The sequence below is a fragment of the Oncorhynchus tshawytscha genome, linkage group LG20 (genome assembly GCF_018296145.1).
Source record: "Oncorhynchus tshawytscha isolate Ot180627B linkage group LG20, Otsh_v2.0, whole genome shotgun sequence".
NCBI lineage: Eukaryota > Metazoa > Chordata > Actinopteri > Salmoniformes > Salmonidae > Oncorhynchus > Oncorhynchus tshawytscha.
This window is the reverse complement of record NC_056448.1, coordinates 29,233,447-29,250,088: the sequence shown is the minus strand read 5'-3', so window position 1 is coordinate 29,250,088 and position 16,642 is coordinate 29,233,447. Positions and strand designations below refer to the sequence as shown.

Genomic DNA, 16,642 nt, shown 5'->3' with positions numbered 1-16,642 from the left:
GGAAGGCCCTAAAAATTGTCAAAGAGCCCAGCCACCCCGGGCATAGACTGTTCTCTCTACTACCGCATATCAAGTGGTACCGGTGTGCCAAATTGTGGACATAAAGGCTTCTCAACAGTTTTTACCCCCAAACCATAAGACAACTGAACAGGTAATCAAATGGCTACCCGGACTGTTTGCATTGTGTGCCTCCCCCAAACCCTCTTTTATGCTGCTACTACTCTCTGTTCATCATATATGCATAGTCAATTTAACCATATCTATATGTACATACTACCTCAATCAGTCTGACTAACCGGTATCTGCATGTAGCCTCGCCACTTCTATAGCCTCGCTACTGTATGTAGCCTGTCTTTTTACTGATGCTTTATTTCTTTACTTCCCTACTGTTCACCTAATACCTTTTTTGCACTATTGGTTAGATCCTGTAAGTAAGCATTTCACTGTTGTATTCAGCTCACGTGACAAATAAACCTTGATTTGATTTGATTTTATCACCACCAGTTAGGATCATCAATTAGGATTTTAAAATGTGAAATATCAGAATAATAGTAGAGTGAATGATTTATTTCAGCTATAATTTCTTTCATCACATTCCCAGTGGGTCAGAAGTTTACACACGCTAAATTTGAATTTGATACCATTGCCTTGAAATTGTTTAACTTGGGTCAAACGTGTCGGGTAGCCTTCCACAAGCTTCCCACAATAAGTTATGTGAATTTTGGCCCATTCCTCCTGACAGAGCTGGTGTAACTGAATCAGATTTGTAGGCCTCCTTGCTCGCACATGCTTTTTCAGTTCTGCCAACAAATCTTTTATGGGATTGAGGTCAGGGCTTAGTAATGGCCTCTCCAATACCTTGGCTTTGTTGTTCTAAGGCATTTTGCCACAACTTTGGAAGTATGCTTGGGGTCATTGTCAATTTGCAAGATCCATTTGCGACCAAGATTTAACTTCCCGACTGATGTCTTGAGATGTTACTTCAATATATCTACATCATTTTATTTTCTAATGATGCCATCTATTTTGTGAAGTTCACCAGTCCCTCCCTCCCGCAGCAAAGCACCCCCACTTGATGCTGCCATCCCCGTGCTTCACGGTTGGGATGGTGTTCTTCGGCTTGCAAGCGTCCCCCTTTTTCCTCCAAAATAACGATGGCCAACAAGTTCTATTTTTGTTTCATCAGACCAGAGGACATTTCTCCAAATAGTACGATCTTTGTCCCATCTACAGTTACAAACCGTAGTCTGGTTTTTGTGGCGGTTTTGGAGCAGTGGCTTCTCCCTTGCTGAGTGGCCTTTCAGGTTATGTCAATAAAGGACTTGTTTTACTGCGGATATAGATACTTTGTACCTGTTTCCTCCAGCATCTTCACAAGGTCCTTTGCTGTTGTTCTGGGATTGATTTGCACTTTGCACTCTGTCTGTAAACAATTGTTGGAAAAATGACTTGTGTCATGCACAAAGTAGATGTCCCAACCAACTTGCCAAAACTATAGTTTGTTAATTAACAATACATTTTTGGAGTGGTTGAAAAACAAGTTTTAATGACTCCAACCTAAGTGTATGCAAACTTCCGACTTCAACTGTATGTTGAAGAGGGTGGGACTCAAGCTGCATCCCTGTCTCACCCTAATGTCATGTAGAAAGAAATGTGTGTGTTTTTTGCCAATTTTAACTGCACACTTGTTTGTGTTGATGGATTTTATAATGTTGTATGTTTTTCTGCCAACACCACTTTCCTTCAATTTGTCTAGTATACCCTCATGCCAAATTCAGCCAAAAGATCTTTTGAAATCAACAAATCATTTTGCCTTTGTTTTGGTTTATTTGTTTGTTAATTAGAGTTGGCAGGGTGAATATGTGGTCTGTCATATGATAAAAAGCCAATTTGACATTTGCTCAGTACATTGTTTTTGCTGAGGAAATGTGTGAGTCTGCTGTTAATTATAATGCAGAGGATTTTCTCAAGGTTGCTGTTGGTGCATATCCCATGGTAGTTATTGGGGTCAGATCCACTTCTGTGTTTAGGGATGATCAGTCTTTGGTTCCAAATATTGGGGAAGATGCCAGAGCTGAGGATGATGTTAAAGAGTTTAAGTATAGCCAATTGGAATTTGTGGTCAGTATATTTTATCATTTCATTTAGGATACCATCAACACCACAGTCTTTTTGGGGTTGGAGTGTTTGTATGTTGTCCTGTAGCTCATTCAATGTCATTGGGAAATCCAATGGGTTCTGGTAGTCTTTCATAACTGATTCTAAGATTTTTAATTGGTCATGTATATGTTTTTGCTGTTTGTTCTTTGTTAAAGAGCCAAATACATTTGAGAAATGGTTTATCCATACATCTCCATTTTGGATAGATAACTCCTTGTGTTGTTGTTTGTTTGATTCGATTGGATTCTTCAATTACATTGAGCTGATTTCTGACGTGCTGTTCCTCTTTTTCTGCAGTGTATTTCTGTATTGTTTTAATGATTCATCATAGTGAAGGCGTAGACTCAAGTTTTCTGGATCTCTATGTTTTTGTCACACCCTGATCTGTTTCACCTGTCTTTGTGATTGTCTCCACTCCCCTCCAGGTGTCAACCATCTTCCCCATTATCCCCTATGTATTTATACCTGTGTTCTGTGTTTGTCTGTTGCCAGTTCGTCTTCTTTTTCAAGCCAACCAGCATTTTGTGCCAGCTTCTGCTTTTCCCCCGTCTCTCTTTTCTCGTCCTCCTGGTTTTTGACCCTTGCCTGTCCTGACCCTGTACCCACATGCCTGACCACTCTGCCTGACCCTGAGCCTGCCTGCCGTCCTGTACCTTTGCCCCACCTCTGGATTACCGACCTATGCCTGACCTGACCCTGAGCCTGCCTGCCATCCTGTACCTTTGCCTCTATTGCTGTAATAAACATTGTTACTTCGACACGGTCTGCATCTGGGTCTTACCTTGATATCTGATCGTTTTTGGTTGGATAGGTTTCTCAATTTATTTCATAGGTTTTTGCATTTGTCATTGTTTTTAATAGGTTGTCTGCTTGAAATGTTTAGATTTGATAGGGAAGCAGAAAGGTCAAATATACTGTTTAGTCTTTATATTGCCCAATGTACACCTTCACCATTACAGTGAAAAGTTTTGTCCAGGAAATTGTCTAGAAGGGATTGAATTTGTTGTTGCCTGATAGTTTTTTGGTTGATTTCCACTCTACTGTCCTGCCAATAATAGCATTTCTTAATATTGTGTAGTTCCTTTGGCTTTGATGCCTAATGATTGAGCATTGCTCTGTTCAATTAGACTGTGATTTTGCTGTTTTCTGATAGGGGTGTCAGTGGGCTGACTGAACGCTCTGAGAGACTCTAAGTTGAGGTCAGTGATAAAGTAATCTACAGTACTACTGCCAATGGATGAGCTGTAGGTGTACATACCTCTCTTTCTCTCTCTCTCTCTCTCTCTCTCTCTCTCTCTCTCTCTCTCTCTCTGTCTCTATCAGGATCTCCATCTCTCACTTTGTGTTATCTCTCTCTCCTTCTCTGTCTTTCAGTCTTGCTCTCTGCGCCAGCTAGGCCTGCCTATATGATTCTTTCCTGGTGTAAGAGTGTTATAGTCTACTGGTGACATGGTGTTATACTTTTGCTCTCTCTCTCTCGCTCTCTCCCCTTTCTTGGCTATGTTGCAATGTCTCCTGGTGCTAGGGTGTTATAGCCTTGCTCTCTCCCCCAACTCTCCCATCTTTCTCCTCTCTCACCCACTCTTCCCTCTCTCTCTCTCTCTCTCTCTCTCTCTCTCTCCCTCTCTCTCCTCTCTCCCTCCTGCTATCTCTCTCCTGCTCTCTCTCCTCGCTCTCTCTCTCTCTCTCTCAAGTTGCAGTATCTCCTGGTGCTAGGGTGTTATAGTAAGAGAAGTCAACCTCAGAGGGCCCGACAGAACAAGACACACTGATCTCAGCTGACACATTCATCAACACAGGACACGGGTGGTGTGTGTGCACACTGTGCTGATTGCTACTGTCATCCTTGGAGGCCTTTCTGCCACCAGCAGAGAGCTTTCACAGTCCTGTCAGCACAGAGAGGGCTGTGTGTGCATGCCTGTTCCTGTGCCTGTGTGTGTATGTGGTATGTCATGTGGTTATCTGCTTGTGATTCCTCCTGATGTTTACCATGATTGCTTTATCAGAGATAGAGACAGGGAGGGAGAGAAACAAAATAGAAAGAGGGGGTGAGAGGGGAAGAGAGAAAAAGTGAGAGGAGGATTGAAAGAGAGAGAGGCAGAGACGGCTCTTCCTTTTCCTGCATTCCTTTAACCTTTATTGCAGTGGGTTAAATCAGGGCCACACAGAGTGATTCCTGGTAGTCTTAAACAAATCTACTTTGAAGCAAAATTATACACCTCACAAACATGGTTATGGAAGTTGCACAATTGGCCCAGCGTCGTCCGGATTAGGGGAGGGTTTGGCTGGAGTAGGCTGTCATTGTAAAATAAGATCTCCATCTCTCACTTTGTGTTATCTCTCTCTCCTTCTCTGTCTTTCAGTCTTGCTCTCTGCGCCAGCTAGGCCTGCCTATATGATTTTTTTCCTGGTGTAAGAGTGTTATAGTCTACTGGTGACATGGTGTTATACTTTTGCTCTCTCTCTCTCGCTCTCTTTGTTCTTAACTGGAAAGACAGTACCGTGCAGTATCAAAGAGCCCTCGCTGCTCGATCATCCTATTTTTCCAATTTAATTGAGGAAAATAAGAACAATCAAAAATGTATTTTTGATACTGTCGCAAAGCTAACTAAAAAGCAGCATTCCCCAAGAGAGGATGGCTTTCACTTCAGCAGTAATAAATTCATGAACTTCTTTGAGGAAAATATCATAATCATTAGAAAGCAAATTACGGACTCCTCTTTAAATCTGCGTATTCCTCCAGACCTCAGTTGTCCTGAGTATGCACAACTCTCTCAGGACCTAGGATCAAGAGAGACATTCAAGTGTTTTAGTACTTGACACAATGATGAAAATAATCATGTTCTCTAAACCTTCAAGCTGCATACTGGACCCTATTCCAACTAAACTACTGAAAGAGCTGCTTCCTGTGCTTGGCCCTCCTATGTTGAACATAATAAAAGGCTCTCTATCCACCGGATGTGTACCAAACTCACTAAAAGTGGCAGTAATAAAGCCTCTCTTGAAAAAGCCAAACCTTGACCCAGAATATATGTTTAAAACTATCTTCCATTCCTCTCAAAATTTTTAGAAAAGGCTGTTGCGCAGCAACTCACTGCCTTCCTGAAGACAGACAATATATATTAAATGCTTCAGTCTGGTTTTAGACCCCATCATAGCACTGAGACTGCACTTGTGAAAGTGGTAAATGACCTTTTAATGGCATCAGACCGAGGCTCTGCATCTGTCCTCGTGCTCCTAGACCTTATAGTGCTGCTTTTGATACCATCGATCACCACATTCTTTTGGAGAGATTAGAAACCCAAATTGGTCTACACGGACAAGTTCTGGCCTGGTTTAGATCTGTCGGAAAGATATCAGTTTGTCTCTGTGAGTGGTTTGTCCTCTGACAAATCAACTGTAAATTTCAGTGTTCCTCAAGGTTCCGTTTTAGGACCACTATTGTTTTCACTATATATTTGACCTCAAACATTCAAAAACATAATGTTAACTTTCACTGCTATGCGGATGTCACACAGCTGTACATTTCAATGAAACATGGTGAAGCCCCAAAATTGCCCACGCTAGAGGCCTGTGTTTCAGACATAAGAAAGTGGATGGCTGCAAACTTTCTACTTTTAAACTCAGACAAAACAGAGATGCTTGTTCTAGGTCCCAAGAAACAAAGAGATCTTCTGTTGAATCTGACAATTAATCTTAATGGTTGTACAGTCGTCTCAAATAAAACTGTGAAGGACCTTGGCGTTACTCTGGACCCTGATCTTTCTTTTGACAAACATATCAAGACTGTTTAAAGGACAGCTTTTTTCCATTTACGTAACATTGAAAAAATCAGAAGTGTTCTGTCCAAAAATTATGCAGAAAGATTTATCCATGCTGTTGTTACTTCGAGGTTAGACTACTGCAATGCTCTACTTTCCGGCTACCCGGATAAAACACTAAATAAACTTCAGTTAGTGCTAAATACGGCTGATAGAATCCTGACTAGAACCAAACAATTTGATCATATTACTCCAGTGCTAGCCTCCCTACACTGGCTTCCTGTTAATTAAGGCAAGGGCTGATTTCAAGGTTTTACTGGTAACCTAAAAAGCATTACATGGGCTTGCTCCTACCTATCTTTCCGATTTGGTCCTGCCGTACATACCTACACGAACGCTACGGTCACAAGACGCAGGCCTCCTAATTTCCCTAGAATTTCTAAGCAAACAGCTGGAGGCAGGGCTTTCTCCTATAGAGCTCCATTTTTATGGAATGGTCTGCCACCCATGTGAGAGACGCAGACTCGGTCTCAACCTTTAAGTCTTTATTGAAGACTCATCCCTTCAGTAGGTCCTATGACTGAGTGTAGTCTGGCCCAGGAGTGTTAAGGTTGTGCCGTGGTGGAGATCTTTGTGGGCTATACTTGGCCTTGTCTCAGGATGGTAAGTTGGTGGTTGAAGATATCCCTCTAGTGGTGTGGGGGCTGTGCTTTGGCAAAGTGGGTGGGGTTATATCCTGCCTGTTTGGCCCTGTCCGGAGGTATGATCACATGGGGTCACTGTTTCCCAACCCCTCCTGTCTCAGCCTCCAGTATTTATGCTGCAGTAGTTTGTGTCGAGGGGCTAGGGTCAGCCTGTTATATCTGGAGTATTTATCCTGTCTTATCCGGTGTCCTGTGTCAATTTAAGTATGCTCTCTATAATTCTCTCTTTCTCTCTTTCTTTCTTTCTTGATTTGAAATGACTCGCCTGGTTAAATTAAAAAAATTGTTTGCATCCCAATATTACACTTTATATGCATCACAGAAAACTGAAATATAGCAAAACCACTTGACATAGAAACATTTTAACAGCAGTTAAAAAATATATTTATTTATCATAAAAAATATTAATAACATTCCACTGTTGAGACCAAAGAGGGAGCTTTTGGTCATTGACTGCATGAAAGGGCTACAAACCTCTCTATCAACTCTCCTCCCTTCCTCAGACCCCCCCCCTTCCTTCTTTCTTGGTCTGCAATTAGCCTTTTCCCAACGCACTTCACACTTGTTGCTATAGCAATATGCAGGAGGGCTGAATGCCCCTTTGTCTTTGCTGCTGCATATCCACACACACACATACACACACACGCACGCACACACACACACACAACACACACACACACACACACACACACACACACACACACACACACACACACACACACACACACACACACACACACACACACACACACACACACACACACTGCAGATAAATCCTCATATTATGAGCTTATGTTTTAAACACAGTTACAGCAGGAGGAGAGAATTAAGACTGTGATTAACTCCTCTCACTGCCAGTGTATCTGTCTGTCTGTCTGTCTGCCTGCCTGCCTGCCTGCCTGCCTGCCTGCGCTCGTGCATTGTGAAAGTAAAGGAGATTGAAGATATGACGTGACCGAACTTTCTCTGAAATGGAGAGCTAAGCAGAATGTACTTGGTGTCCCGGGTTTGAATCAGTCCCTGATTAGAGGAGAATAATGAAAATTAGCACCGACCTTGAGATTCAGGTTTCATAAAAGTTGATCAAATGAAACTGCTTTATTGTCACACACCAGATAGGTGCAGTGAAATGTGTTGTTTTACATAGTACTACGGAGCCCCTGGAACAAATTAGGATTAAATACCTTGTTGGGCTCATCGACAGATTGGTCACCTTGGGTACTCAAACCAGCAACCTTTCAGTTACTGGCTCAATGCTCTAACCACTAGGCTACCTGAAACCTTAAAAGTGACATTATATATACAAAAGTATTTGGACACACCTTCAAATTAGTGGATTCGGCTATTTCAGCCACACCTATTGCTGACAGCGTATAAAATCCAGCACACAGCCATACAATCTCAATAGACAAACATCGGCATTAGAATGGCCTTACTGAAGAACTCAGTGACATTAAACGTGGCACCATCATAGGATGCCACCTTTCCCACAATCAGTTTGTCAAATTTCTGCCCTGCTGGAGCTGCCCGAGTCAACTGAAAGTGCTGTTATTGTGAAGTGGAATAGTCTAGGAGCAACAACGGCTCAGCCGTGAAGTGGTAGGCCACACAAGCTCACAGAACGGGACCGCCGAGTGCTTAAGCGCGTAGCGCATAAAAATCGTCTGTCCTCGGTTGCAACACTCACTATGAGTTCTAAACTGCTTCTGGAAGCAACGTTAGCACAATAACTGTTCATCAGGAGCTTCATAAAATGGGTTTCCATGGCCGAGCAGACGCACACAATCTTAAGATTACCATGTGCAATGCCAAGCGTCAGTTGGAGTGATGTAAAGCTCACCGCCATTGGACTCTGAAGCAGTGGAAACGCGTTCTCTGGAGTAATGAATCACGCTTCACCATCTGGCAGTGAGACGGACAAATCTGGGTTTGGCGGATGCCAGGCAAAAAGCTACCTGAATGCCAACTGTAAATGCCAACTGCCAACTGTAAAGTTTGGTGGAGGAGGAATAATGGTCTGGAGCTATTAACTCTACAGCATACAATGACATTGTCCACATACTTTGGTCATGTAGTGTACTTCATAGTAGTAGCTGATGTCTTTGTACTAGATGAAACCACTTGCTGAAACAAAGTAGGAAAAACATAGACACACATCAATACAGATCTCATGATGTTTGTATTAGTCAATCACACAGAAAACTCAGGTATTTGTTACAGATGCTTTTATTCAGGTCTTTAGACACATATTTCATTTACGCTGCTGTAGCTCAGTAAAAGCGTACATAGAAACCTGCACCTTATAATCCTCCCCTCCTCTCCTTACTCCTCTTGCTTTTCTCTCATTTTCTCACTCCCCCTCTTCTTCTCTCACTCTCTCTATTTTTCTCTCTCTCACAGCAGGAAAAGAAAAGATGACAAGTACAGTAAGACCTGACAGAGATGAGTGTTGGCACCACCAGTATCCATGGCAACAGATGATTTACACACATTCCCTGGAGAACAAGTGTGTGGTCACGCCTCTGTCCGTGTTCTGGATCTCCACTAGCCTCACACTCCAACATATAAAAATACTCCACAGAGTTTCAGAGGTATAATGCACACAATTATAATACACACACACACACACACACACACACAAATATATAATACAAATGTATACACTCAAACTGCTGCACACAGCTGTGTAGCGAGACTTACTTTTTTAATCATATTTTTACATGACTCTATTTTCGTTTTACAGTTTTAACAACACAACTGAGATAGAAAACCACTTCAACTTACAATAGTGTCTGCAGAAGTCTGCAACGTGTCCTTGACGTGTTTCTGTAAGTTTGTGTGTGTTTGTACGTGAGGGTGGAATATGTGTGTGTGTGTGTTTGCACATGAGGGTGGAATATGTGTGTGTTTTTGTGTTTGCACGTGAGGGTGGAATATGTGTGTGTGTGTGTGTGTGTGTTTTGTGTTTGCACGTGAGGGTGGAATATGTGTGTGTGAGTTTGTGTGTGTGTGTGTGTGTGTGTGTGTGTGTGTTGTGTGTGTGTGTGTTGTGTTTGCACGTGAGGGTGGAATATGTGTGTTTGTGTTTGTGTTTGTGTTTGCACGTGAGGGTGGAATATGTGTGTGTGCGTTTGTGTTTGCACGTGAGGGTGGAATATGTGTGTGTGCGTTTGTGTTTGCACGTGAGGGTGGAATATGTGTGTGTGTGTGTGTGTGTTTGTGTTTGCACGTGAGGGTGGAATATGTGTGTGAGTGTGTGTTTGTGTTTGCACGTGAGGGTGGAATATGTGTGTGTGTGCGCACGTGTGTGTATTAACCATCTGCCAGGCAGTGAGGACTAAAGAGGTTGAGGGAGAAAGTCTGCAAGGTGTCTTTAAGGAGTTGTTTTGTTTGTGTGTGTGTGTGTGTGTGTGTGTGTGTGTGTGTGTGTGTGTGTGTGTGTGTGTGTGTGTGTGTGTGTGTGTGTGTGTGTGTGTGTGTGTGTGTGTGTGTGTGTGTGTGTGTGTGTGTGTTGTGTCTGTCTGTCTGTCTGTCTGTCTGAGATGTGAAGGTTACTGAGGTCAGAGACAGAGGAACAGTCCCTCCTATCTGGACTTTTGGCTCCAATCACATTAGAGTCTATGCAGTCTAGTCCAATTCCAGTGGTGTCCATCTAATCAAAGTAGAGTCAGAGGCCCTAGCAGATTAGTCCTCTCCTCGATTGTTGCCCTGTCCAATTCTTCAGACTTGAGGTGTAAAGTCAGAGTGCGAATTACCCCATGACATTCAGGGGGGTGAAAAAAATGTATGGGCCTAATAATGAAGATGTCATTTAAACGGTAGAAATGAATGACCTTTTAATGGGGCATGAACACAACCAGTCATGATATTTTCATCTGATTGCCAAACAAATCACTTCAAAAAGTAGGCTACCTGTGCATGTTGGTATTCTCCAAAATAATTCCAGGATTCAAGCTGCATGTATACTCACGTCATTTGATGAATGGAAATAGAATTTGTTACAAAACACCAAACAGTGTGTCTAATGACATTCAGAGGTTGCCATTGATTAGGCTTGCATTAATTGATGCGTCTCGCTGACAAATGGACATTTTTTTGTAGTCTGAAAAGTCGGGACACCTGAAATGCGTCTGTATCTGTCCTAGGAAAACGGGATGGTTACCCTAACACACAGTGTCAACTTACTAGACCACAATGTGTTTTACCATGAACTTCTAATAGGCCTACCAGTAGCCTATTGCCGGTCGCTGTGAAAACGCTCCCTGTAGACTACTTTCAATGCATTTTTCAGAAAAAGGTGGGTAAACAGCGGTTGCTTGCATTTACCCACCGCTAGGCCTACACCACTGCCAGTAGCCTACCCTCTCAGCCGAGGCAATTTTACACACATGAACACACACAGAAAAGGTGCCTACATTCAATATAATACATGAGTTGAATCAAAACATGTTTTACATCCTAGTTCATGTCCATAACTCATGAGTTAATGCTTAGAGTCTTCACAGATCCTGTGACATAAAACAGTAACTTTAGTCCCTTACATGAATTACATTATTTGTTATAAATAAGTATTTAACAATTGAATTAGAACATTGAACTTAAACCTTGTATGAATCCTGGATCTTGGAGATTTCTGTAGATGTACTGTAAGTGTAACTATGCCAACATGACATTTTATGATGTGAAAACAGTTGTCATAAATCCAAAATGATGTAGACCTATGCCATAATCAGATGCTTCTAACCAAACAAGTTACCTTAAAGGACTACTTTCATGAATGTATACTTGATGGATGGACTGGATGCACATTGGTGTCCAGCTATAGGCTAGTTGGTTAGTGATACTGTTGACCATCATCAGCTGATCTAGGAAAGAAAACAAATATTGATAGAAAATAATAAAGCTAAATAAACGGTCTGGTACTTCTGGCCACGGGTGGCACGGAGAACACCAGTACCCACACGCACCTGAAAAACAAAGCAATGAGCGCTCTAAACAGCTGACCGACAAAAACAAACAATGATAAATCAACAAATAAATCTAATGCATTGGAATAAAGGCTATTTTTTTATCAAGGACTTCCTCAAATGAGGAAGTACAAAGGAAAATCTATGTGTAAAGGAGCTCAGCTGAGGCCAAAATTCAGCAGTACTAAGTGGACAGCGCCTCTACATAGAAATAAATGGTTTAAACCATGACAGAGAGATAGGGGTGTTTGTTTCATTTGTAAGCTTTTATTCTCATATTTACCACTGTAAAACATATTTACCACTGCATTTTAAACAAATAGGAGAATAGTTAAATTAGCATTATTTAGCGACCCCCCAAAGTTTGACTTTAGTTGCATTTAAGGGAGCTAACGTCTCATTCAGGTGAGCTGAGCCCCCCCCCCCCGTCTATACCGTAATTCACACCCTGTTTACAGTTTATTTTAAAATGCATATGAGGATGAATTTCTGGAGGTGCAGTGTCCCATCAGATTTTTAGGAAATGCGTCTTTTGGCAGCACACTTCGCCAACTCATTCTGCACTCTATCAGTTAGACATCAGAACTACCATCTCAGCCAAAGTGTCTATACACTCAGAAACACCAAGACAAAGGGTGGTAATGCAGACCTGAGAGTCCACAGTGTTCAGGGTGGGAGGATAGGACAGGGCATATGTAGAATCATCCATCCAGTGTCTGTCTCCTTCTCTCTCTCCCTCTCTTTGTCTCTCTGTAGAATGAGTGCCAGTCTCTTCTCTGTCCTCTCTCTCTTCTCCTCCTCATCTCATCACTTCTCCTCTCCAATACCTTTCCTCCTTTCTTCGACTCTGCTTTCATCTTCGCTCAGTTTTTCTGTCGATGTTGTTGTTTTGACATGGTAGTGGAGGATGTGATGTCACATAACTTCCTGCGGGTGGCGTTTGGGCTTCCTGTCTGACCCCGAGGACAGGGTTTCGAGGTCAGCAGTCAGGAGTGTACATGTGTACTACAGAGCCTGGAGCAGAAGCCCCAACATGGACATGCACACACTCACACACTCTCTCACAATCAGGGTTCCAGGGGCTGCTGCAGAGTGCTGGGCTCTACCCTCTTCTCCCTTAGAACCCTGTGCCAATAACGCCTGAGAGAGAGAGAGAGAGAGAGAGAGAGAGAGAGAAAAATAAAGTGAAAGAGGGGGAGAAAGAATTAAACATAAGATGTAAATGTGTTTTGAGGAGAGAGAGAGAAGATGAGAGAAAAAGGGGAAAGAGGATTGAGTTATGAGTGAATAGATGGATGGATGAACAGAGTGATGAAGATAGTTGATGGACAGAGTAGATGGAGATGCAGAGAATAGTAAACTATATATGACAAATGGACAGAATGTGGAAGAATGTTACAAAGCAGGAGGAGTGATTTCAGCCAGGTTGCTCAAGATTCACTTTGAAATTGAACATCCATCCATTTCCAGAGGATGTTGGGAGATGCCTTTTAAATAAAATGCCACTAGGGGCAACGTTGAGCGCTAATACCATCAAGTATGCTTGGGTTTTGTTAAAGCATTGTGAACAGGGATGGTGGATGGGTATAAGCCACAAGCTCTGGCTCCTAGGGTTATGTGGTAGACTTAAATGTTTTTGTTTTAACCCTATCCCAAACCTTAACCCTTAACGTAACCATTAAGGAATTAATGAAAGAGGAGTCGCAGCAGGAGGAGCAACATTGTGTCTCAAAAACACCTACAACAGACACTGATGTCAAATTTGTTGCTTTCATACAACCTGCTATTCAGAGACAGACATGCAAGCACACACACACACAAACGCACACATGCAAACACACGCACGCACACACACACACTCACTCACACACAAATTCACAGACACTAATGCACAGACACTCACCTCTTCACACTCAAAGTCATTGGAGGGAATGCACTTTTGTTCTCCATCCTGTAAAAAAACATACACCATCAGTATTGACTTACACACAACATGAGCAACAACAACACACTCACCAGACTCATGTAATGTATCCTATACTTTCTCTCTCTCACTCTCTCACTCTCTTGTGCGCACACCAGTATCTCCAGTTATCTCCCTCTCCCATCAGCCCCTCTCTGGGTCTCATTAGCATATCTACGCCCGTCACTTGGCTGGAAGAGCCAATCAGATCTTATCTCTTCTCAGAACAAGAAGAGCTGTTTTCATGGCCAGGAAATGAAGAGAATAATAGAGAGCAGAAAACTGAGAGAGAAATAACTAGTTAACGTTATTAAACACACACACCCCCACACCCTCCCCCTGCCCTCTACGTGATCAGTCTGAATGTCAGGAGTCCTGTGCAGGAGGCAGCAGTCCTGGGATTAGACTCCCAGCTGCAGGGATCTTACAGTTGAAACATACACTACAGTATACACACGCACACGCAAAATCATGCACGGACGCACACACGTACACACCCATGTACAGTGGGGCAAATAAGTATTTAGTCAGCCAACAATTGTGCAAGTTCTCCCACTTAAAAAGATGAGAGAGGCCTGTAATTTTCATCATAGGTACACTTCAACTATGACAGACAAAACGAGAAGAAAAAAATCCAGAAAATCACATTGTAGGATTTTTTATGAATTTATTTGCAAATTATGGTGGAAAATAAGTATTTGGTCACCTACAAACAAGCAAGATTTCTGGCTCTCACAGACCTGTAACTTCTTCTTTAAGAGGCTCCTCTGTCCTCCACTCGTTACCTGTATTAATGGCACCTGTTTGAACTTGTTATCAGTATAAAAGACACCTGTCCACAACTTCAAACAGTCGCACTCCAAACTCCACTATGGCCAAGACCAAAGAGCTGTCAAAGGACACCAGAAACAAAATTGTAGACCTGCACCAGGCTGGGAAGACTGAATCTGCAATAGGTAAGCAGCTTGGTTTGAAGAAATCAACTGTGGGAGCAATTATTAGGAAATGGAAGACATACAAGACCACTGATAATCTCCCTCGATCTGTGGCTCCACGCAAGATCTCACCCTGTGGGGTCAAACTGATCTCAAGAACGGTGAGCAAAAATCCCAGAACCACACAGGGGGACCTAGTGAATGACCTGCAGAGAGCTGGGACCAAAGTAACAAAGCCTACCATCAGTAACATACTACGCTGCCAGGGACTCAAATCCTGCAGTGCCAGACTTGTCCCCCTGCTTAAGACAGTACATGTCCAGGCCCGTCTGAAGTTTGCTAGAGAGCATTTGGATGATCCAGAAGAAGATTGGGAGAATGTCATATGGTCAGATGTAACCAAAATATAACTTTTTGGTAAAAAGTCAACTCGTCGTGTTTGGAGGACAAAGAATGCTGAGTTGCATCCAAAGAACACCATACCTACTGTGAAGCATGGGGGTGGAAACATCATGCTTTGGGGCTGTATTTCTGCAAAAGGACCAGGACGACTGATCCGTGTAAAGGAAAGAATGAATGGGGCCATGTATCGTGAGATTTTGAGTGAAAACCTCCTTCCATCAGCAAGGGCATTGAAGATGAAACGTGGCTGGGTCTTTCAGCATGACAATGATCCCAAACACACCGCCCGGGCAATGAAGGAGTGGCTTCGTAAGAAGCATTCCAAGGTCCTGGAGTGGCCTAGCCAGTCTCCAGATCTCAAACCCATAGAAAATCTTTGGAGGGAGTTGAACGTCCGTGTTGCCCAGCAACAGCCCCAAAACATCATTGCTCTAGAGGAGATCTGCATGGAGGAATGGGACAAAATACCAGCAACAGTGTGTGAAAACCTTGTGAAGACATACAGCAAACGTTTGATCTCTGTCATTGCCAACAAAGGGTATATAACAAAGTATTGAAATAAACTTTTGTTATTTTCTGGATTTTTTTTCTCATTTTGTCTGTCATAGTTGAAGTGTACCTATGATGAAAATTACAGGCCTCTCTCATCTTTTTAAGTGGGAGAACTTGCACAATTGGTGGTTGACTAAATACTTTTTTGCCCCACTGTATGTATACATATACAAATAGCATGAATAATTCCATTCTATTTCACACTGTTACCTTTGTGTATTATTTCTGTGTGTGCATTCCAGTTAGATTTATACATAGAGCGGCAGGACCAGATATTTCAAATAATTAAATAATTCATAGATTATGCCCAATATCCGCTATGAAAGTAGATACACTACTTCACCTGAACCAACGTCACTACACACACACACACACACACACACACACACACACACACACCTTAAGGTTGGCGCAGGTTGAGAAGACACAGGTGCTGTCCTGAGGCTTGATTTCATTGGCATGGAGCGAGGGGGCGGGCTTAGAGTTGAGTGGTGGCTGTATGGGAGGAAAGGGCGTGGCCAAAGACTCTATAACAGGAAGTACACTCCCCTCTGGACCATAGCCAAACGCCTGGATGGCATTCTCTACAAAAACAGGCAGGAGAAAAGATACAGGTTGTGACTTTAAGAGAGGCAAGATGGAGTGCAGGTATTGTAGCTAGGTCACTGTTATTTAAAAAAAACTACCTAGGGACCTCTCTCTCTCACACACACACACACACACACACACACACACACACACACACACACACACACACACACACACACACACACACACACACACACACACACACACACACACACACACACACACACACACACACACACACACAGGCACTCCACTCACTGAGACAGGTGTTGTGTGTGAAGTCTCTGAGGAAGGCGTCACACTCATTTTCCTGGTTGCCAGTCCCTCTGCAGGAGCACCAGGGAGAGATGGTGCTGTTACTGGGACTGCTGTCCATGTAGTTAGGAGTCACATCAGACCCTGGAGAGAGAGGGAGGGGGGATGATAGTAAGGACCAAGAATATGTTTGAAGAACACTTCTGCTGGGATAGAAACCTCTCCATCAAATTGCTGTAATATGGAGAAAGTGTGTGTAAAAAACATTCTGATGTTTTGGGTTAATCCATTTCAATTCAATCACTTTTTTGACAGCACCCCTTTTGATTTGAATGAAACGTTCCATACATATTAG

General features: G+C 42.7%; 1 protein-coding gene across 1 annotated transcript in view; it reads right to left on the bottom strand.

Annotated features, from left to right (window-relative positions):
- Nucleotides 1-10,143: 10,143 nt before the first annotated feature.
- LOC112219931 (GDNF family receptor alpha-2-like) overlaps nucleotides 10,144-16,642 on the bottom strand; it is an 82,767-nt gene continuing 76,268 nt past the window's right edge. The window contains exons 7-10 of the mRNA XM_042302451.1: nucleotides 16,291-16,431; nucleotides 15,844-16,028; nucleotides 13,496-13,543; nucleotides 10,144-12,732 (exon numbers count right to left, since the gene is read on the bottom strand). Of these exons, the coding sequence (XP_042158385.1) occupies nucleotides 12,598-12,732; nucleotides 13,496-13,543; nucleotides 15,844-16,028; nucleotides 16,291-16,431 (509 nt within the window). The 3' untranslated portion in view covers nucleotides 10,144-12,597. The remainder of the gene's footprint in view (nucleotides 12,733-13,495; nucleotides 13,544-15,843; nucleotides 16,029-16,290; nucleotides 16,432-16,642) is intronic.